Source organism: Numenius arquata, chromosome 4 (assembly GCF_964106895.1).
Source record: "Numenius arquata chromosome 4, bNumArq3.hap1.1, whole genome shotgun sequence".
NCBI classification, from domain to species: domain Eukaryota; kingdom Metazoa; phylum Chordata; class Aves; order Charadriiformes; family Scolopacidae; genus Numenius; species Numenius arquata.
Genome location: NC_133579.1, coordinates 36,504,039 through 36,525,421, shown reverse-complemented (window position 1 = coordinate 36,525,421; position 21,383 = coordinate 36,504,039). Strand labels below are relative to the sequence as shown.

The window sequence follows — 21,383 nt, the reverse complement described above, 5'->3', positions numbered from 1 at the left end:
ACAAGCCTGGAAGGAAGCAGGATGTCTTCCCAGACCAGGGCCAGGACTCTGCATTCAGCTGTGCTGAACCTCATGAGATTCCTGCTAGACTCTTTCCCCAGCCTTTCAATATCCTTCTGAGTAGTCACCTGCCCTCCAGTGAAAGAGCCACTCCCACCCAATGTGGTATGATCTGCAAACTTGCTAAAGGTACACTCTATCCTAGCTCCAAGGTTAATGAGAACCACTATAGGTTCCTACATGAACTGCTGAGAGACCCCCCCGGTAACTTCCCCAACAGGATGTTGTACCTTGATCACAACCCTTGGAATCTCACAGACCAACCAGTGGTCCACTTACCTTGAAGTTCACTTCCTAGGTTCAAGTCCTGAACTGGAGAGTCACCCCTGCAGCATCTTCACGTACGTCATCTACCTCTCTGTGTCCTTGGCTGCATCCTCATTTGTCCCATGGGCTTGCCCAGCTAGCTGAAGTAATCCTTTAGGTGGTTTTAAATGCTTTTTATTTCCTTTCTTACATTTATTCCTTCGTTTCTACTCTTGCCCATAAAAAAATGTCAAGCAAAGCTAAATAGTAACAATAATACAAAAAAATGTTCAAAATTGTATGTGTGTGTCCTAATTCCCTTGCTATTGGGGAAGCAGTACAAGTATTACATGCACAGAGCATGACATGCAGTCAAATGCACATACACAAATACTCTTCTAGCACTGTGAACAACCAGATGCCAAACTGTAAAGTTACTTGATATCAACGCTGGCTGAAAGTCAGATTGCATCCACAGGCCACCATTTTTCCCCAAAACATATTCATATTAACAAGCAACTGTTAGGAACACAAAAATCAAACAAATCCAGAAATGTTTTTCACTCTTGTGTACTTACATGCTCTTTCAAGTGTAAGTTTAGTGAAGCGAAAAGAGTAGCCTAATTAGTCACACAACTGTAGTTACATGAGGAGTCACCTGAGTTCCTAACTGAACATTTTTAAGCAGAGTAGACATATCAGTGGAAAATTGATGATTTTTGTTTATTATTATTGCTTAAGCTTCAGGGACTCAGACGGAGTAGGAATTATATAAACATGCAGAAAGACAATCCCTTTTCTGAAATCTTTATCAACTACCAGGTATAGGTAAAAATGAAGAATATAGGGATGTTGCTTCTAATAAAAACAAACAAAAGAGCAAAAGTGGATTTAATGTAGGGTCAAACACGGAGCTGACGAGATTAAGACACCAGAGATGGATAAATAGGAACATAGAAGATGTGAGATGGAGATGAAAGAAAAAATGGCAATAAAAGGGCAGAGGATAAGACAGCATGAGAAGACCTAAAAAAGAAGGATGAAAAATAAAGTTTAATGAGTTAGCAGAGAAAGGCTTCACCCAAAAGACACTGTGTAGTAGAATCCAAGTTTCATATGTCAGCATAATGACACTATTAACAGCTCTGTTATTCAGTGGAGATACAGGGATCCAACAGCCTTCCCAACACTGAGTTGTTCCTATCCTCAAGAAGGGCTATTCTACTGCTTCTGCACCCTGTTGAATGAGGATAATTTGGGTGTCCTGCTCCCAGGACTTCAAGGCAGTGCTGCAGTTACAAGAACTCACAACAAAAGTAAACAAGCAAACAGAATGACAGTGGAATTGAGGTGACAAAGACTTTTCACCACAATCTTTTCCATTGAATGGTCTAGTTACTGCTAGAGAAGTCCTTTACCCATAGAGCTTATCATGTTTTAAAAGAGTGTATAAACTTGTAACAATGTAAGAAACCCTCAGCAAACCTCCGTGTAGGTGGAAAATTTTTATATTAACACAGAAGTTTGTTCAGCCGTGCAGTAGCACTGCATTATGGGGAAACTTCCCAACAGGTCCCAAGTGAAGTGGGGATTAGTCAGAGCACCAATCAATATCTGAAGAGATTATTTTATTTGAACTAAATGAACTGCTATTCATCACTATATGAAACAGCAAGTAGTTTAGACCAAGTAAATAATGTGAAGTAGAAGGAAATTGCACAGAGCAGGCTTTGTAAGGATTGCGAGATTATTGTGAATTACGTTGGCAGTACCTACTACATCAATGCAACTGCATCAAGACCGCTTCCACGAAGCATTAGAATTATTAAGGTTAGTATAGAAATGTTTATGGTAACAGTGTTCTGGGTTAGTGCAATTACAGCAGTGATGCCAGCACAGTATGAACTACTGCAAATGCTTTCACTTGTTGGCCTGAAACAAGGTAAGAGAGAGAGAGAAAAAACACCTGTGAACTGCTGAATGACCATGGTGTTGTCTAATGCTCTGACCCTCATGGAAAACCTGGGGAAAGAAATAAAAAGCAAAACAGAAAAGCAAATATTTCCCTGCCCATTATCAGCCCAGTTCTGCAGGATATGGCCTTTTGCTTTACTTGCCTTCAAAACATTCACTTGGTTTAGATTTGTTTCGTATCTGACTTTATTCAAGTATTCTGTGGCATTCAAAAAGCATCCAGGTGTTAAATATTTCAACTTATGGACAGAGGTGAACACAATAAAAAACTTTAATTCAGGTTCCGTTATCTGTACTGAAGCTAACCAATATTTTACTCCTTTGGTAATCTCTTTAACTTGAGGGTGCAGAATATGAGTACACATATTGCATGTTTTCTCTTTGCGTGTAATAATTAACCCCAAAAAGCTTCCAGCTGCTGAACTGAGGGTCTTAATTTGGGCCTGTTGTGTTTATAAATGCTCATAATTCCTTACTGTTTTTAATAATGTCTGTAAGTCTCTGAACATCATGACTTAGACTTTTAAAATGTATCTTGTCTGTGAACAATGCAAAACATATGAGAAAACAGTAGAACACACATGAAAAAAAAAAAGGAAAAATATATAAAATGTCTTGCAAATTGAAGCAGTCTAGTTATGCATGAAGAATGAACAGTGGATATGATACTATCATTATTATCTGAGTGTCTTCAACCCCAAGCAAAATGCTAAAAATTGCCATCTTTGGCAGGAAAGTACCATCCGTAAGTAAAGTGAAACATATGAGATGAGGAATAGCAGTTTGAGGGGTGGAAAACCTGCAGTGAATCTATAAAATAAACTCAGTGCTACTTTGTAGAGTACAATGATGCAGCTCATGATTGCACACTAAATTCTAATCATTGCCACAATGATTTAAGTACCACAAAGATCCAGCCCTAAAAAATTTGAACAGTCTAGTTTCCTGTTTCTTACAGCATCTAGGCCAATAATTCCATGGAGGACATAATTATCTTTCTGTTAAGAAACACTATATTATTAGTCCATGAGTCAATATTTGTTCTAAGCACAACATATGAAGGATTTTCTCGTAATACTGTATTTCAGTAGAAGTATTTTCATTCAATTTCTATTATTTTTTTAAATCCACTTTATTTCTGGTCTCATTATCATCCTGATGCAGCGCTTTCAATGGACTAGTGCTGTTTGATACAGGCCGAGCTCAAACTGTGTCGCCATTCAAATATACTCTTGTGTTATTAAAAAGAACAAATACAAGAGAGATATGGGCCTCATGGACTTCAGCATATTAATATAGAGGAAGGAAGCAGAAGAAGGAAGCTAATTACATTTTAGTAAGCCTGAAGTAAAGTAACATCGAAAATGTGTGTTAGTGTATAAATGTATAAAAATGTATATCTGATTTGAGTGCATATCTGTTCACAGGCAAAAATCTTGCCCAAGTCTATAGCAGGCATTAAAAAACAAAGCAATGGTTTACACCTGTCCTTAAAATACGATCCAAAAAATCTTATTAAGAAGTATTATTGGATAAAACGAAAAGTCATCACTAAAATACAGCACACACCAATGGATACAGAAGTCAATTATATCAGCAAAAAGAGTGACTATACATCTAAGAGGAAAGAAAGCAAAGAAAGAAAATACACCAACCGCTGCTAATGCTGAAGTGTTAGAAGAAAGCTGTAGAAGAGATAGAACAACATTGTAAATTATGCTGTTTATAGAATATTAAAAAGAATCTGAGGAGCTTCTGTGAGAAATTTTAATTCAACAAGTTCCAGTCTAAGAGTTATTTAATAGTTTGTCCTACCGAAACTACATGATTGAAGTTATACAGCTGTACTTTATCAGTAATAATACAGTAGAAATGCATACATCTTCCAAAAGGGGTAAGAATAAAAACACACAGCCAAATGTGATCTGTTAATATATGTATTTGGTTATCAAAATTAATGGAGTAAACTACATTATGTAGATGTGCTGTGACGACTACACTCATAACTTTAAGAAAAGCATAGGCCCTAGAGAATTAAAACGCCAGGCCTACAGATCTATAACTCCCATAATATCTTAAAGCCATTACAAACATTTCAGTGGAGTTGCCAGTTGATTCTAATAATACTGTGTGCAAATGACACATAGTAGAGGAGACCAACATATTTATATGCCTCTAAACGGTGAGATATTGTGATAATTTTGCTATAAGATCTGAAAATGACTGCAGTCTCAGCTTTGCATGCCTTAAACATTTTTAATATAATTGTGAGGTCTGAGGTTTTCTGAAGTCAATATGCCTTTCTCACTGTAACGGACTCGAGGCTACTCTTGGGTTCAGGACCTGGCATATTTACCTGAAAGTGCAAAATAGACATCAGACCCAAACATTTCTGGCACCAAGAAACAAGAGTTGAGGTGCTGGTGAGCAGGTAAGCTTCACTGCTGCTGCCTCGGTGCCCGTAGCTTTGTGCAACCTGTGCAATGAAGCTGTTTCTCTTCAGCGGAACTCCAAAAATAATGACGACAAAAAAAAAAAAAAAAAAAAAAAAAAAAAAAGACGATCCCCACCCTGAAACGGGGAAGACAGAGAACAGCAAAGGCTGAGGTTCATCTCTGCCATTTCTTTCCTGCCTTACATCCAGCACATCCCCAGACCACTGCGCGTTGACTTTGCAGTCCGAGAGGGGCTCTGGGCTCTCCGGATTTCCCCCCCAACGCTCCGGCCAGGGCTGAGCTCCGCTGCGCCGGGCGGTATTTTCCGCGCCGCGCAAGCTGCGCCGCGATCGACTGAGGACTTGACCGGGCACCTCTGCAGCAAAGCATCCCGCTGTTGCGGAAATCGTAGCCAGCCCATTTTCCCTTCAAACGCCGAAACGTCGAAAGAGGCACAGGAGCGGGGCGAGGACGCTGCAGGGCTGGGGTGGGGATGGGGAGGTGTGTGCCGGGAGGCCACACACCCTCCCCCGGTGGCGGCGGGGCTCCCGGCGGCTCGCAGCCCTCGCCACCTCCGCGGGGCCACCGGCCGGTTACCTTCTAACTGGCCGCGGGGGGCGGAGGGGGAGCGGGGCAGAATTCCCTGCCGAGCCGGCGGGTTTAGTGTTTTGAAGCGTGGGTACATCTCCAGCTCTGCCTCTGCGTGGGCGGTACGTCTGTGCACCCACGGGTTAATTACCGGTGCGGTCCTTGGCTGCCGGGCTGCCCGAGTGGGAGCTTCAGTGCCACCTGTTAGGGACCCCCGACCACGGCTTTGGCTCGAACTGATGCCTCGACATTGCTGAAGCTTAATTTTGAGCTTGCTGACTGACCTTCGGTTTTTTACCCTCCCTGCCCACGACTTAAGTATACAGACGCTCCCTTTTCCCTCTTGCTGGTCCTTCGTAAGCAGAAATATTTGGTAGGTTCTTACCTACCAAAGGAAGGCGAGGGAGAAACAACTCTTCGTGTTTGCCATCCCCTGGTCGCCTTCACCGTCTCCAGAGATACAGGTTTAACGCCTGTCGGCGATTCTGATAGCCATTGGGCTTCCTGTGTGGTGCCAGAGCATCACTGCGGGGCTGGGAAGGAGAGGTCAGTCCGACCCCTCGCTGCTCCCAGCTCGCCGCTTCAGGCCTTGCCGATGGCCCCGTTGTGTTCTGGGGAAAGGGGGAGCACGGACCGAAAGTTCTCGGTCCGACTGACAGGTAGCGCCCAGTGGTACCCTTGGAGAGGTCCCATTGCCAAACGCTATAGGGGAGTTCCCAGTGCAGAAGAAAACAAACAAACAAACAAAAACAACAAAAGAAAATTAAGTTTTTGGACGTATTTTTTTGTGCAGCAGGTCAGTAGAATACATCATGAGCTTCCCACTATTGCATAAGGAAAAAAAAACTGTTGGGGTTTTTTGGGGTTTGGTTTTGTTTTGTTTTGTTTTTTTTTAAGGCGGATAATCCCCGAGCTGTGGTGCTTTCAGATGAATCTTCTGACAAGTGTTGCAGCTCAGCACTGTGTGTGTTGTATCTTGGAAACAAACAATGCGGTAGCTGGAAAACTTGGGAACCGAGGAGAAAGGTCAAGGGTAGAGGCTGGTCAGTTTTTGTTGTCTTGGCTGAAGAACCATAAATAATCTAAGGCCCGTCATTAGCTGCACTGTCCACAAGACTGGGGGAAAGGGGAGAAAGTAAAAACAAAAAACAAAAAAAAAAAAAAAAGAAAGAAAAAGATGGTTTTGTAGCCCGACGCTCCGCGCTCCGACAACTTCCCGGCCAGGACCTCCTCCAGGCACGGAGCTGCGGGGAGGGGACAGCGGCTCCGGGGAGCAGCTCCGCGCCCGGCGGCTGCCCGGCGGTGCGCGGAGCGGAACGCGGAGCGGCGCGCAGCCCCTCTCCCCGCGGCAGCCGGCCGGCTTCGCCGCCGCTTGCTGAGTTGCGCCGGCGTTTCGCCTCGAAATTCACCCGGCAAAGCCGCCCGTGTCCCGTCTCTTCCTCCCCACCACCCACCACCGCCCCCGACCCACCCGCCCCCCGCCTGCCGCGGCGCGGTGTGGCGCGTTACTTACGCGGGTGGGCGGTGGCGGGCGGCGGGGGCCTGACTGCGGGGGGTCGAAGGGACGGGGTGGGAGCCCAGATCGTAGCGGGCTCGGCGTGGCCACCGACGGCTGGCAGAACCAAAGAGTTAAAATACAAAAACATAAAGTGTTTTTTTATTTTAAATATTAATGTTCTTATAACGGAAGTTCTTATCAGTGGGTTGCACTGTACTTGGCAAACAAGCCTTTTTACCTTTTAAACAAATAATTCATTAGGTAATTAAATTCAAGTGAGATTACTCTAATTAAATATACACTGCTGTTGAATCATAATTTCTATGTGGCCTAGTTAAAGATGAACGATCTCTTATTCCTGACAAAAAAGAAAGCTTTAAAAGAATTCCCCAGTGACTGGAATAATAGATTTATACACCACCGTACAGAGGTCATTTCAAGAAAGAAGAGACACCAAACACAACATAAAGGGACTTTTCATGTCTGGAGATACTAGAATTTCAGGTTTTATTGCTGTGAGTTCTATTAAAAGACTTTGTGGAACCTAGGAGGAAATCAAAATTATCTTTCAAAAGGCGATAAGTTATATAAATATGTGCACAAACAGAAATGTGTCTCTGAAGGTATTAGTTCTGCATAATTTCAGATGAGTAGCTACTAGGCCTCAAAGGAAACAGTGCATCTTGAAATGCTCTGAAGGCTTACATTGGCCAAAATAAGGCAGGACTTTAGAAAAATTAGAAGTAACTTTGTAGCCAACGATGTGCTATATGTCCTGGTTCCCTTTAATAGCATTAGGCATTCAAACCATAAAGACTAATCTGGAGAGTAGAAGTTCCTGCTCTCTGCTTTGATCTCCTTCCTCTTGGCTGTTTAAAGCTGACAGTTTGGCTGAATGGCATTCACTGCTTTCATTTGTAAGACATGAGTTTCCTAGTGTTCCAGAGCTAGCAGCTACACCTGTACTGCAGGAATTTACATTGCATTGCTCCAGGATGGCATTGATTTGGGACGGGTGAAATACAAACACAAACTAATTAAAAACTGCATAATGCAGCCCTACAGGAACAAGACAGAAAAACAAATAAATACAACTGCAGCTGGCACGGCAATTGTGCCTCTGCCCCCAAGCAACAGTCTGGTGACATAAAATTATAAACCTTAAAAATCTCACATAATTGCTGTTGATCATTTTAGAGACAAAATGGAAATTATTTTGTTAATTAAGTTCAGACCCATAAAATATTCATAGATAGGAAGACAGACAGACGGACAGATAGATACAGAGAGAGGCAGATGATTCATTCTATAGATTTGTGTGCTTGTTCATATAGGCCTGTGTGCATGGCTTTGACAATTCATTTGCGCTAAGGAAGCGCTAAGGAAGAGAGCATCTGTGTATTCACGTTGCTAACAGAAATAAATGTAAATTGCAACTGAGGTGGACTGGTAAAGGATTAGTAAAAAGTCACCATCAGGGTATTGAGGAAAAATCAATTTCTCTTAGTTTATTAAAAAAAAAAAAAAAAAAAAAAAGAGAGAGAGAGAGAGGGAGGTGACCATAATTTCTTTTTAAAATATTCTCTCTCTCAGAATAAAATAATCTTTGTAAACGCCTTACTGTACTGTTACCTGAGTACAATCAGACGCTGTAGCTGCTCAGACTTGGATTCCTCCCTGTACTTACCTGTACTATGGATACTGTACATGTTCACATTTAGGGAATCGACCAGATACCCCCAATTGCAACTTGGTGTTTATTTGGACAAAACAAACCATTCGTTTGCACGGTCAGGGTCTGGGAGGCTGCTGTTGCTGTGAATTAAATTTGAAAAAAGAGAGTGAGGAATTTGTTACTTCCCCCCCCCCCCCCCTTTACCTTGTTTTAACAGAAATGTTGCTCGGGTTGGGCGTGAAGGGGAGAAGGGGGGCAATCTGGCGCTCCAGAGCTACATCACCTCTCCGCCTATAATTGTTTGACACATGCCCTGTTGTCACAAAGTGGGGTTGTTTCCCAGACCCTGCTGGAAAAAAAGGTGCAAAGTAATAATGAGTGTTTAACAAGGCTCATAAATCAGGGCTGATGAGAAGCGCTCAGGACGGACGCACGGAGGCGACGAGGCCTGGCAGCGGGTCACCAGCGGGAGGACACCAACGCCAAGGTCCTGCGGAGCCGCAGCCCTGCTACCGGCACCCCCCAAAAAAAAAGGACACGTCGTCGAATGAAACACGGTCCCGTGCTAAATCAGATATAATACACTTAATGAAAACTCAGTCAACTGATCCAAATAGTCGACAGTCGGTGCATAATTAGAATCTAGGCGAGATATATTAAATTAATGGATTCAGTCCTGCACAGATGTATCATTAAAATGTATAGGATTGATACTTAACACGGTAGAGTTATTTTAAACTTACACATAAAAAAAGGCAGGGAGAAAAAAAAAAAGACAGTGAAACTACGTGCTGAGAAACAGTCAGAAAATTAGCAACATACGGATAATCTATTTTTTGGTACTTTCCCCCCCACCCCCTGCACGTTCTTGCCACGGGAAAGAAAACCGAAACAGACTATTAACTGAAGAGATCATCTTAAATTTCTTCGTCTATTACCGGTGCGAGCTGAAAATCAAGAGCGGATTTGCAAAAAGAAATCGTTACCAGGATGTTTCAAAGCAGTAACAGAATTAAATGAAAACTTTTCTTCCGAAGCCACAAACAAGGCGCTTTAGCGATTAAGCCTCCCTTTCTTTTGGTAGATCTTATTATCAACGCCGCATAAACCCCGAATTTTACTAACAGGTCCATACGCGAGTGTATCTGCACGCAGAGACGACGCACAAACGCGTGTTTCTCTGTGGAAATTACACGGGTGAACCGTAGACTAGTAAATATCTGAACTCCACTCCCAGATTGTGCTCTGCTTAGTATCCTATTCTCCCCATAGTTAGGTGTCTCCTTTCAACATCTCTGTCATCTCCATTTGAAGATATTTTCAGCGGTTTATCACTGCCATCTCCAGCCCTGCACATTTGCAGCAGGTTATCACAATTGCCAGTCCCCCCTGGCTGATGTGTTGCGCTGATTACCATCAGTGCCCTCAGATATTTAGTGCGGATTCCCAGCACTGCAATATCCACTCTTAGGACATCTGGAGCAGATCAAAATCACTGACTTCATTTTTTTAGTAGAGTCAGTGTCAAAGCTTCACATATCCTCTTCGCAAACATACCCTTTAGTCAATTCCTGCAGAACCAGCCTTTAGTTAAAATTCGGCCAAGCAGCGACCCCTATGTCTGGATTTGCATTTCTTATCGGACCCCTATCTGAACTGATTTGTTAATAATAAAGAGAAAATCTCTTGGCAGTGGATGCATCGCCTTAAGAAACTGGAAGGATCACACTGTCTTAGCAAACTCCTTCTCAAGAAAGGTTCTTTAAGGAGAAGTTTATCTGCCCAATGATCTCTGAATTATATGAGCGTGGCCATTTAGGTCGATTTACTTTAAACAGTATACAATTTATTTTAAGCGATTACCTTAGGTATAATCACATTATACCCAGCGCTACTATATATTTCTCTCCCGCCGGTTTTCAGACGTGCATCCGCTCTCCAACGAGAAGGTGACTCTGCTTTTCACTCTGAGCCCAATCCCTTTTCTGCTACGTGACTGTTTATCGTCTTTAAAAACGCTGTTCAGCTAATGAGTTGGCACCGCACTCCTTTTTGTTAGGTTTTCCCTAAAGTTAAGGAGGCATTCGAGCAACTAAAACACAGATCTCAAGAAGAGGAAAAAAAAAAAAAAAAAAAAAGAGTAAAAAGATTTTTTTCCCGAAGTGTTTAAAATTACCTTTTTTTAAAAAAAAAAAAAAAAAAGCCAGTATTTTATTCCATCTCTCAACAATTTCAAGCTAATTTATGGATAGGGGGGTTGATCACACCAACCTTTTTGACTGTTTAGGTCTTGGGTTTAGGGAAAGATTTTCCTGGTGCTTCTGGCAGCTGCTGCTGATGTTTGTAATTTTCCGTAGTTTCGTTCTTTTCGCACTTTTGTTATTAAGCTCCTGCTATAGGTCTTGTATGGGGGGAAATAAACCGAGAATCACCCAGACCTTCACTAAACTGATTTTCAAGCTAAGTAGCTTAGTGTAGCAGCTCTGGTCCCAGCTTACGTGCACAAGGGGGAAAAGAATTAAAAAGGGCTTTGAAAGGTTGCCTACTAAAGTGACTTAATAAACCGTCAGAAAAATGGGCAATGTCCAATGCAGGAGCAGGAATCGCGTGGTGAGGGACTGGCATTTACTGATCAGAATTGTGCATAATTAATGGCGTTCGCAGGACCCTGCTCATCCTTGCGCCGGGAACTTTACAGATGAGAAACAAAGCTCTCTTCCCGGTCTTGCAACTTTCCCCTTCCTCGGCGGGTTTCTTCCTTCCATTCTTTCTTTCTTTTCTTTTTTTTCTTCATATTTTTTGCCCTGTTTCTTCTTCTCCCCCCTCCCCTCTCCTTGTCCCCCCAAAATCACCGTTACAGGTAACATTCTTTTTTTTTTTTTTTTTTTTTTTTCTCGATTTCCACACAAGGTGAAGAATAGTAAAGTTCGCCCCGAAAAGATGCTGGGCTGATAGAAAAGCAAGCGAGACTTCCCCCCCGGCTTTTTTTTTTTTTTTTTTTTTCCCTGAACCGATCTGAGCAGGATGGGGGCGGATGGGGGAGGGGATGGCTCACATTTCTTAAGCCTCCAAGTGGAAACCTTTTCTGGATACACATTCCACCCAGATCTAAAGCGCTAAGAAGATTTCGGCAGCGTCGGTGCCTTATCCCACCTTTATTTACCTGCAGCCCTTGTAATGTGACACTTCCATTCGCAAAACACCGCTGCAATTTCCAAGCCCCCCTCAGCTTTGTTACGGCCGTGCATTTTTGTCTGAGGGTCGCTCGCCTGCTTTGAGGGTGAGATTTTGGAGCGGGGGGGGGGGGGGGGAGGGGGCGAGAGGGGCGTGAGTCCTCCTCTCCCTGTTAAAACAGTGGAAGGGGAAAGCTCGCTATTTCCAACTGATGGGGGAAGGAAGTTTTAACCAACTCTCCGAGACGGAGCGGGTTCCCTGGAGCGCGGGGAGGAAAGGGCTGGCCGGGGCTAGAGACACCCCGCGGGGGCGTTCGCAGGAGGGGAGGCATCCCCCTCCGTTCCAGCGGCGGCCGGTCCCCGGCGGGACCTGCCGTGTAGGGCCGAACCCGCGGCTGCGAACTCGGAGAGGGGGCGCGAAGCCCCGCGGAGGGGCGCGGAGACCTTAGGAGCTGGCTCTCGCTCCGGGCTCGGGAAAAGGAGAGAGACACCAGTGCCCCTCCCGCCCCCTCTCCCCCCCCCGCCTTCTTCCCTCCCTCCCCTCCCGCCCCCGCCACACACTTGCATCCCGAAAAGCAGCGGGCCTTCGCCTCTGCGGCCCCCGCCGCGCCGCGCCATCCCTTGAGGAAGAGCTCGGCGGCCCCGTCCGCCCCTTCAGCACAAAGACGGAGCTCCCGAGCGGCGGGGACGGCGGCGGCGAGGGCTGGGCTGGGCCGGGCGGGGGCGGCCACTCCGCGCCCCTCCGCGGCGCCGCTCCCGCTGGGTCCGGCCGAGGGGCAGCAGCGCCCGGCCCAGCCAGACCCTCCCTGCGCCCAGCGGAGCGGGCTGCGGGCCGAACTCGTGGGGCAGAGCGGCCCCCGGGCAGTTCCACCGGGACTGCGAGGGTCGAGGGCAAGAAATGCCCAGCCGTCCCCGTTTCCCCCAGCGGGGGGGCTGGGAAGGCCCCGGCAGAGGTAGGCAAAGGAAAGTTTGCGGTGCCGGCCGGGTGGTGCGAGGCTCTGCTAGCCCCGGCGGGGTACGGGCAAGCCCCGCCACGTCAAGGATAACGGGCAACATCGCGGGCAGGTCACAGCGGTGGCGACTCGTCTTCTTCAAGGCGGCCGAGTACCTCTGTCCCTCGCAGAGAGGTCCTTTGTCTCCGCTGCACCTTCCACCCCGCTCCACGGGGAAAGGGGAAGAAGTAGGAAAAAAAGTCCCTTCATCTAATCATTGCTGTTAATGACGATAATGGCAGCAGCCCGTTTTGGTCCTGTCGCCCCACCACCTCCTCCCCCCATGAGTTTCCTTTGGTCCCCGCTGCAATGGGCGGATGGAAGTTTTGACAATCCACCAGCCACTCACTTCCCCCCCCACTCCAACCTCGGGGGCGAGGGCTGTGGGGTCTTCTGTGCCCTTCGGCATGCATGTCGCCACTGTTAATTTGCGGGATTATTTATTGCTAATATTCCGAGAATCGTCGCAATGCCTCTGATAATTGTCCCTGAGTGTCAATCGGCCGGCAGGGCACGAGGAGGAGAAAGGGCCGTGGGGGGGGGGGGGGGGGGAGAAATCGCTGGGGGTCTTTTTTTTTTTCTTTTTTTCTTTTTTTTTTTTCTTTCAACTAAAGATTTTTCTGGGAAGAGCTGCTAGGAGCCTTTTGACTTTCAGCAAAGTTGTGTGTGTGTGGCGTTTGTGGGTTGCTATAGATAGACCGCATTTATTTATTTATATGCCTTTTTTTTTTTTTTTTAGTTGTAAATTGTTACAAGTCGCCTGGCTGCAAAGCCCCCTTTCCCTCTCACACGGCCACTCTCGTTTGTTCCTGAGTCCAACGACGACAAGGGGGACTCAATGTTAAAGGTGGAAAAAAAAACAGCAACACAGTTGTTTTTGTTAAAAGGGGACACACTAAGGCTGCGAAACAGCAAAACCCCAATGTTGGACAGCTGTAAAATCGTGTAGACAGGTTGTCATACAGCAGTGGGGGCTTTTCTGAAAGGAGCCCATTGCTAAACATTAAATACACACACAGCACAGCAGAGCAGCTGCGCGGACACACGCACACACACACGCACACGCAGGCACGGAGAAAAACGGCCCGGGCTGGGCTGCGCACCACGTGCTGCACCGAGGGGGGCGAAGGGGGGGTGAAAGGGGGGGAGTGCGGGGCGGTGCTTGCGGCTCAAGTGGGTGCCAATCAAAACATCAACTTCAAATTGTATCTGAAAGATCAGCCTAGGACCTAAGGGCAGACACATCAGTTGGAGCTCAATTGTTGATCAGATCACATCTAAGGGATTTAGGAGCACAGAAGAGCCGAGATTTGAGGAAAGACACCCCACTGCATCCTGCCACACTCCTCCTCCTCCATACCTAGGTTGCAATATATCTCTTGACAGAAAGAAATCAGAACGAAAAAAGAAAATTATCGGCTCGATTACTGTTCTCTCGCCCTGCCTGACTCCAGTAAAGAGAGAGTGGGGAAAGGAAAAAGAGAGAGAGAGAAAGAAAGAGAGATCCAGAGAAGCCCGGGTTTGTTCCGCTCCCCTCCCCGTCTGTTCAGGCTCCCTCCTCCCCCTTCTTTTTTTTTTTTTTTTATTGTATAATTCCTCCCCCCACCCCCCCCCTTTTTTTTTTTTTTTTTTTTTTTTTTTTTAATATTTCTGCCGCTTCTGCCGCCGCCGCCAGTGCTGCCGCCGCCGCCGCTGTGCCCGCGCCTCGGAGATGTCCTTCCCCCAGCTGGGCTACCCGCAGTATCTCAGCGCCAGCCAGGCGGTGTATGGAAGCGACCGGCCCGGGGTGCTCGCCGCCGCCGCCGCAGCCGCCGCCGCCGCCGCTGCCGCCTCGGGCCGGCCGGCGGGCGCCGAGCTGGGCAGCGGCTCGGCCGCTGTCACCTCGGTGCTGGGCATGTACGCCAGCCCCTACAGTGCCCCCAACTACAGCGCCTTCCTGCCCTACACCGCCGACCTCGGCCTCTTCTCCCAAATGGTGAGTGAGGACCGGGATGCCCCTCCCGGGCTCGCGGAGGGAGGCAGGGAGAACTGGGGGTAGGGGCGGGCGGGGGTCGCGGACCCGAGCGCGGGGGGCGGTGATAGCAGTTCCCGCACGGCGCGGGAGCCGGCGCGGAGCGGGGAGCGTGTGTTGGGGGGGGCGGTGTTTGGCGACGGGTCTGGCACGGAGAGCGGGGCCGAGGCCCGGGGGCGGCGGGCTCCGGCTGCAGGCGCAGTCCCCCATCTGCCCCGTCGCTCCAGCAGGGCAAAACTCCTCCGAGTTTTCCTTCTTGGCAGTGGAAGGGCTGAGAGGGCTCCTGCCTCCGTCTTGTCGGCTTTCCCTAGCAACTCGGCCTTTTTTTTTTTTTTTTTCTTTTTTTTAACCCTTGTTGGTATTGGTGGTGTTGTTGACGGGGTGATATTGTCGGTCCTTGTTGTTTCAATTGGCTTTCCAGAGCGCTCCTCTTTCCGCCTGGTCCTTTTCTTTGCCGCCGAACTATAAACAGGTTCCGTCCGAAAGGCCGAAGTGCGGTGTCAGTAGCTGGTACGCCCGTTTATTTCAAGACATTTTCCTTAAGCCTTAAAAATGGCCCGTTCCGTTCCCTGAACTTTTCACACTCTGATTATGGCGAGTATCATAGATCGGATTTGCATCAAGCGAAGGAGGGCATCTACATCCCATTATATGCATCGGAGCAGAAAGGCATATTGGTGTTAACTCTAAAACAAATTGCTGTCACCCAGATTGTCCTCGGATCTCTTCCCCCCCTTCGCCGTCCCCCCGCCCCCCAATTTCTTTAGAATGTAATAGTTAAAAACTGAAACATCTTTTTTTAACTAACTGTTTTTACCTCCGGTGTCGTTGAAACGTTTTCATTCCAAATTTCTCGGCGGCGGCACGCACAGGCTCCACTTAATTTCTAAATGCCCCTCTTTTCTCTCCCCCTGAAACAGAAAAGTGTGAATATTTGTAACTGGGTGCACGCCAGCGTAACTTGTGAGGTTTTTTAATACATATATGTAGGCAAGTAGGTAGTAACGGTGTTGAACCAGGGTCAGCATCTGAAAACAGATCGTTTTGTGCTGCAAACATTTCCTGCGAAGGCATTTTTAAGAGCGTGCATTTCCTACTTTTTTTTAACCTTTATTTTGGAAATGCAGTAAAAGTTGAGACAGAAGCAATGAGTGATTTACAAGTGGCTTCTTCAAAAGATTTCCCAGCAGATATTACACACAAAATAACATTTCAGCAACAATAATAAAAGACAGCGGAATAAAGGGAGAGCAGAAAAGCCTACTCTGTAACACGTTACAAAAATTACATCGGCTTCTCTTTGTGTATAAGCTTTGTCCCTGAAATTAAAATACATGTTCCTTTTTAACTGTTCGACAAAGTTAGATTAATTTCTTCGCTGACATTTTTGAAGAGGTTCGTTTATAAGGCTGACAGAAATTTCACAGGAGTAATACTAAGAATGTATTTCTGGACTAGAAAAAAAAAAAAGCGAGATTGTAATAGAAACAAAGAAAAAAGAAAACGGCTTTAAATGGTAGTTATATGGGAACAGTTCCCTTTCCTACTCGCAAAGTATCCTGGTGTTTTACTACAGTGATTTACCATGACAGTGATATTTTGAAATAAATACTAAAATTCTGAGCATTTATAAATCACGAGCTAAAATAATAAGTTAATATCTGGACAATTTGCGGTAATAATGGGGCCTAATGAGGTTGCTAGAAAGATAAAATGTTATTTACCAAAACACCTGATGGGATAATTTGACTTGCTGTGTTTTACTACTGATGATAAAAAGAATATTGATTGCAAATAAATCACCGTCTCTAAACGCTTGTAAACAATTTGTGTTTGCTCTGCCCAGATCAAAGTAAAACTTATGAGATAAAGTGTCTGCATATCCATATTCTACAATGCGTGGATCAGTTTTCATTCCAGAGTTTAAAGGCTCTTCTAACAGTTAGAAGTTAATGTTTTACACGAGACTCTTAGTGTATGATTTGGGGGGCGAAGGAGGGGGGGAGGGGGGGGCAGTTGGCTTGTGCGTGGAAAATCTCTTACATTAGAAATGTCTTCGTACTGAAGTTGTGCATTCATCTCCCCAGTCTCCTCTCACGCCAACTCCTTTTAAAGGCAGATCTGGGGCCAAAGACGAATGCTCTGCATGAATTTGTAATATCCTCCTGGATATTTTGCAGATAAATGCGACGTTGTGCGCAGGCATGAGTTTGTAACTGTGGTGTAGTACCTGCTTGCTCTGCCTGATAATTTCGAGGGCACAATAAATTGTCTCGCCGAGGCGAATGCGAAGTTGTTGCATTTCCATCGTTTGATTTGGTTTGAGGAGAAAATACCCGTGATGTATGGCGGAGCCCAGCTTAGCCCCTCTCTTTTCCTTTCCTTGCAAGAAGGGGGGGATCATTTGGGAATACCTCTGTCTGATCTAAACGTGAAGAGCCTGGAGCGGGGAGGGCCGAATTTGCCTGTGAAGACCCTTTGCACCGCTCAAAGGCGTATTCCGGCTCCCGGAGTAGCCTATTCAGGTCTGTTAGAGACGCTAACGAGATAATTGATGTGCTTTTTCCTCTCCGCTTGTCTGAATGTGTTGCAGGGCTCCCAGTACGAGCTGAAAGATAATCCGGGTGTCCACCCTGCTACCTTTGCTGCCCACACTGCTCCCGGCTATTATCCCTACGGACAGTTCCAGTACGGGGACCCGGGGCGGCCCAAAAACGCCACCCGGGAGAGCACCAGCACCCTCAAGGCCTGGCTCAACGAGCACCGCAAGAACCCCTACCCCACCAAGGGCGAGAAGATCATGTTGGCCATCATCACCAAGATGACTCTCACCCAGGTCTCCACCTGGTTCGCCAACGCCCGCCGGCGGCTCAAGAAGGAGAACAAAGTGACCTGGGGCTCCAGAAGTAAGGACCAAGAAGATGCAAACCTCTTCGGGAGTGACAATGAGGGGGACCCCGAGAAGAATGAAGACGATGAGGAAATCGACCTGGAGAGCATAGACATAGATAAAATCGACGAGAACGATGGGGAGCAGAGCAACGAGGAAGAGGAGGAGAAGCCTGAACTCCTGAGACAAAGTAGTGAAGAGGAGCACTTGGACAAGGAGAAGGATTTGGCACTGTCGGGGTCTGAAGGGCTGAAACCCAAAGACACGCTGGCCATGGTGAAGGAGGCCTCTGACAACAGCACGCGAATCATCAGTCCCGGGGGACAGAACAATTTACAGATGCCGTCTCACAGCAAACCCAAGATTTGGTCTTTGGCAGAGACGGCAACCAGTCCCGATGGTGCTCTGAAATCTTCTCCCCCTCCGCCCCCTCCTCCCCAGGTTAACCACACTTCTCCACAGATCCAGCACCCTGCTTTTCTCCCTAGCCATGGACTCTACACATGCCAGATTGGCAAATTTCACAACTGGACAAATGGGGCTTTCCTCACTCAGAGTTCCCTGCTAAACGTGAGGTCCTTTTTGGGAGTAAATCACCACCATGCTGCTCATCACAATCATCACCTCCAGGCCCAGCAACAACCTTCTGTTTTAACAGCAACCCTGGGAGCCCTAAGCAGTGAAAAACCTTCAGAGAGGACAAGTCCCAAACACATAGGTAATGAATGCATCAGGGATCCACCTCCCCCTCCACCCCCAACACATGCACATGAACTTCTCCTTGAGGAATGGTGTCAGATTCAGCCCTGGTGTAACTGATTGCTTTTAACGGAGTTACAGTTTACCCTAGCGTGGTTTGTTTTTTTTGAGGTTTTTTTTTTTTTTTTTGTGTCCTGGAGCATGTTGATTGCATACATTAAGCCCATTTCATGTGGGCTATTACATTCTCACCCTATATGCCCATCAAATAAGATGAGAATGCAGGAACAGTGTTGTGAAACATATTCTTTAAGTTTTGTTTTCCTTCGCTCCTTCCCGACCCTCATCTCCCAATAATTTCAATGACAGTCAAAAACGTGGCAAGAAAAACTTGCATTCTCCTTTAACTTAAATATTGAAAGTAGGGAATAGTGCTGTATGCACACACACATATATACCTACACACGTCTAAACGAGAGGGTGAGAGGGAGGTGTGTTCTCTGTACACTGTCCAGATTTTTATTGTTGTCAGTCTAAAATGGTTCCCCTGATTTTGTTGGGTTTTTTTCTCTCTCTCTTTTTTTTTTTTTTTTTTTTTTGTCTCCTTCTAGAAAGAGAAAATGTACCAAGGACCGAATCCCCACCTCAGCCGCTAAAATCGCCCTTCCAGCCTGTCCGTGACAAGTGAGTTTGTTTGTTTATTTTCACTGCAGGAATGTTACTTATGTGAAACAGAACGTTTGAATAATAAAGACTAATTATAACACCTAATCATCACCATAATAATACATACAGACAACAAGAACAACACAGAAGTTGCTGTAATCTTTTCAAAGTTAGGCTAAATTACAATTGTACATAGCCAGCCTGTAACTTTTCTGAAACTTAACAGACCTCAAAGATCTTGTGTTAATTACACCAGTGACAATGATTTCTGTGCAATTAACTAATACTAGGATGCTATAGCAATAGACAGGCAATTATAGGAAAGGATTTTTTTTTTCTGAAAGATTGTTACGTCTTTTTTTTTTTTTTTCCTTCCTCCTTTCCCCCCTGCAGCTCTTTGGCTCAGCAAGAGGGAACACCGAGAATTTTAACAGCTCTCCCTTCTGCTTGATTAAATGGTTTGGTGAAAAAATATTACAGAGACTGGTATTAAGGACAGAAAAAAAAAAAAAAAAGGAAACGATATAAACGACTCCCATCAATCTCTTTTTGCAATAAGGTGGTGCAAATCCATAAAAGCGATCACAGAAATCTGTAGATGGATCCCCTTCTTCATTGTACCATTTCAGATCGTGTTATTCTAACCATTCTTGGATTATTTGTTTGGTAAATGTTTCCCATGTGTTTGTGTTTTTTCTGTATATAGAGTGATTTCAGATTGTAAATAGCGCGTCAGCAAAACTTGTCTAAATCATATATTTTTGTCTAATAAACTAAATGAAATTACGAGCTCTCTTCAGGTATGTATTTTGTTGCTGCAGATCTTATACATATATTACAAATCTATTCAAACATTTATAATTTGTTTTCTAAAAAGTCAAGTCTTTTTGCTTTTGGGTAACTGAAACTTAAAATACCAGATCTGAGCTTTTAAGCTTTTTCTTTGCTTTTTTTAAGCTTTTTAATGGCCTTGTAGCCATTTTGTCGAAATCAAGCTGCGAGCTTCCCTTTTCATACACGTAAATTTAAGAAGCTGAGTGAAGGTGGTTCTTAACTAGTAAAATGAAAGCTATTTTTTCATTTGTGGTGAATCAGACGTGTTCTGTGGTATCCATTTTCCAAACATAAATGGATCTGACTTCCACTTACATCATAAAATACATTCTTGAATATGAAAGGGTCAAGTTTTCTCACAGTTGTCCCTAGTGTATAACTTTGCTGTCCAAACCGGTTCCTAGATTGGAAAGCTAGTGCTTTGGTATACCTTCCGACCGAAGCCGAAAAAAATAATAGATTAGGAAACAGAATTATTTGTAACAATTTATGCTTTGAATAAACACAGACGAAATATGACTGTGAAGGATTTTTCCCTGTGAGATTAACACAATCATAGCAGAAAAAAAGTATGGGAGCTCCTGCACTTCCCAGAAGAAAGTTCTGCGATTCCGATCTGTCGGTTAAAAAGACAGAAAGACAATCTAGCGGTTTATAAAGGCATTAATCTTCCAAAGACGGTCCGTTAAAATGTGTAATATTTTGAGTGTTTACCTCTTTTTTCTCCTAAATGAGAACACTAAATGAGCATTGAGGTGCTAATAAGATACCAGATGGTTGTTGATGGTGGAAAATGGAAAGAAGCAGCTGGGAAAGTCATTAAGAAATAATGTGGTGACGCCCTATCCAAACTGAACCAGCATCAAACCAGGACTTGTCAGAAACAAGATGAGATTTTAAAATAAAATATTAATAAAATTCTTGTCAGAGATCAGAATATTGATCTTGATTCAGTTGCAAAATCATCCCAAGCGAAGACGGGTATCGGTAAACTATCGCCTAGAGATCTGTTGACCAAGCAGCGGAAGCGGTTAGGCTTCTACTTTTTGGGGTTTTCAGATGGAGGAGTGAAACAGATCAGACGAAATAGGTTTTGAGCAGGATATCTGAAGGGCTGTCTCTGAAAAGAGACTCATTGTGACACCCTGCCGTTCCCCAGTACAGCATCAATTAGTTTGCTTTCTGGCCTTTAGTTGTTACGGGTTTCCTAAATCGCAGGCAGTCCTGCATTGGTAACGCTTCCAACAAAAGAGCATACTATAGTTTTAACCAAACCATAATAACTTTGATTTCCGTGAGGAAAAGGGACAGGGAATATGTCTTTAAAAAAAAAAAAAAAAAAAAAAAAGGAAGAAAATAGACTTTAGACTTGACGCTTGTTGAAGCCAAACGGCCCGTCAGATCACTGCTGGTGTAAACCTGAAGGAATCGCTTTCTCTTTCCTAGCAATTCAAGGAAATCGCTGCAGCCCCGCACCGGCTGCCCCTCACTCTCCTCCCTTACCACCACCACCATCCCCCCCCCCCGCCCCGAGGCTCGGTTCCCAAATCCCTCGGGGGCGTCGCGGTGCCGGGAGCCTCGGCCACCCTCCGCCGCCCGCCCGGCTGCCACGGCCGGGCACCGCTCCTCCCTGGGAGGGCAA

General features: G+C 45.5%; 1 protein-coding gene across 1 annotated transcript; it reads left to right on the top strand.

Moving 5' to 3' along the window:
- The first annotated feature begins 13,479 nt into the window (after positions 1 to 13,479).
- IRX1 (iroquois homeobox 1) lies at positions 13,480 to 19,358 on the top strand. Its single transcript, XM_074146668.1, has 5 exons — positions 13,480 to 13,488; positions 14,317 to 14,616; positions 17,246 to 18,260; positions 18,853 to 18,925; positions 19,301 to 19,358. Exons 1-5 carry the CDS (start codon positions 13,480 to 13,482, stop codon positions 19,356 to 19,358), a joined length of 1,455 nt encoding a protein of 484 aa, XP_074002769.1.
- The last annotated feature ends 2,025 nt before the right edge of the window (positions 19,359 to 21,383 follow it).

Coding starts and splice junctions, on each gene's coding strand:
- IRX1 (XM_074146668.1), top strand. Junction 14,617..17,245: donor TCGGCCTCTTCTCCCAAATG/GTGAGTGAGGAC, acceptor AATGTGTTGCAG/GGCTCCCAGTACGAGCTGAA. Junction 18,261..18,852: donor GACAAGTCCCAAACACATAG/GTAATGAATGCA, acceptor GTCTCCTTCTAG/AAAGAGAAAATGTACCAAGG.